This window comes from Rhizophagus irregularis, chromosome 13, assembly GCF_026210795.1.
Source record: "Rhizophagus irregularis chromosome 13, complete sequence".
NCBI lineage: Eukaryota > Fungi > Glomeromycota > Glomeromycetes > Glomerales > Glomeraceae > Rhizophagus > Rhizophagus irregularis.
The window spans coordinates 1,766,473-1,767,733 of NC_089441.1; the positions used below are offsets into that span (position 1 = coordinate 1,766,473).

At 30.0% G+C, this 1,261-nt stretch overlaps 1 protein-coding gene across 1 annotated transcript; it reads right to left on the minus strand.

Moving 5' to 3' along the window:
• Positions 1 to 292: 292 nt before the first annotated feature.
• On the minus strand, positions 293 to 1,012 carry OCT59_004973 (uncharacterized protein; the record flags this gene model as incomplete). The annotated part of the gene is made up of 1 exon (XM_025329610.2): positions 293 to 1,012. One exon carries the CDS (start codon positions 1,010 to 1,012, stop codon positions 293 to 295), a length of 720 nt encoding a protein of 239 aa, XP_025166308.1.
• Between the last annotated feature and the right edge of the window lie 249 nt (positions 1,013 to 1,261).

Sequence of the window (1,261 nt, forward strand, 5' to 3'; positions counted from 1 at the left end):
TTAGTAACAATAACGCATTATATTAACTAGTAAATACAAAAAAAATACATTGAAGCTAGTTATTTCTAACTACACCTCTCCATATAAAAACTTTAGAACTCAATCTAAAGTAGAGACTAACGTAACCAGCGTGCTATTCACGAAATTCCAATATTGACTAAGTATTTACTAAAAATTGTTCTCTTTTTAATCTATCCTAAACTATACTAAATTATCTAATCTAAATACGTCTAACTATTATATTTTGTTTTTCTAATTTTCCTATTTTATCTCATTCGAGTTACCTCCATTGTCATTGTCTTCTACTTGACGAAGCAAAATTTTCAGGCGTTCCTTCATGTTGTTCTCGCTCCATCCGTAGACCATGTGTTCTTGAGGTTGTTGCATTTCTCCATTTCAGTGTTTTATTGAACTCTTCTGTATCGTCTATAAAATCATTTTCTTTTTTGATTAATAATTCTAGCCCTACTTTATATGTTTTTAACGAATCCATTACCGCTTTCATTAATTTATCCTCTGTACTAAAATATAAAATAATGTAACGTATACCGTTAACTCTAATAATTTTTCCAAATGTAGCCCTATAAGTTTTTGCAAAATATCTAATTATCGAACAATCATCCTGTTGATTATCATCTTCTAAACGTTTACAAACTTGCCAACGAAAAGTATTCTTAATCTCAGCATACGACCATCTTGAGTCAAACATTCTAACATAATGTGTACGGTTTTTCCTAGTTAAAACAACATTCACCCCGCCCTTTTTGTATATTTCTTCATATTTTTTGGTAAGGCGCAGTGTTGTTTTAACCGTCTTATATTTGTGACACCGTTTTGTTCTCATATATTCGATCTGTCCTACATTTGCATTCAGCAAATTAAAAATTTCTTCATCACTCCAGTATGCTGGTATGTCGTAGAAAGTAACATCACGTGATTGTTCAGCATAATATTTTTCCAGATCTTCTTTTCTGTTATCGTCGATCGGTCCCATTTTGATTTCACCGATCATTCCATTTTGAGTATGTTGTGCTCGTACTATTAAAAACTTGATATTCCGATAAAATTTTATTTTCAATATCGGTATAACTTTGATATAACGATATTTCCTAAAAATTTCATATAGGTTTGACTGTATAAACTTTATTCCAACCAATAATCGAAGATTAGTAAGTTATTTAACAAAATAATGTCTGAAAGTTAGATTTATTATATTTATCTCTAGAAACCGCTTCTATCTTTTTTGTACTTCGTATAATTC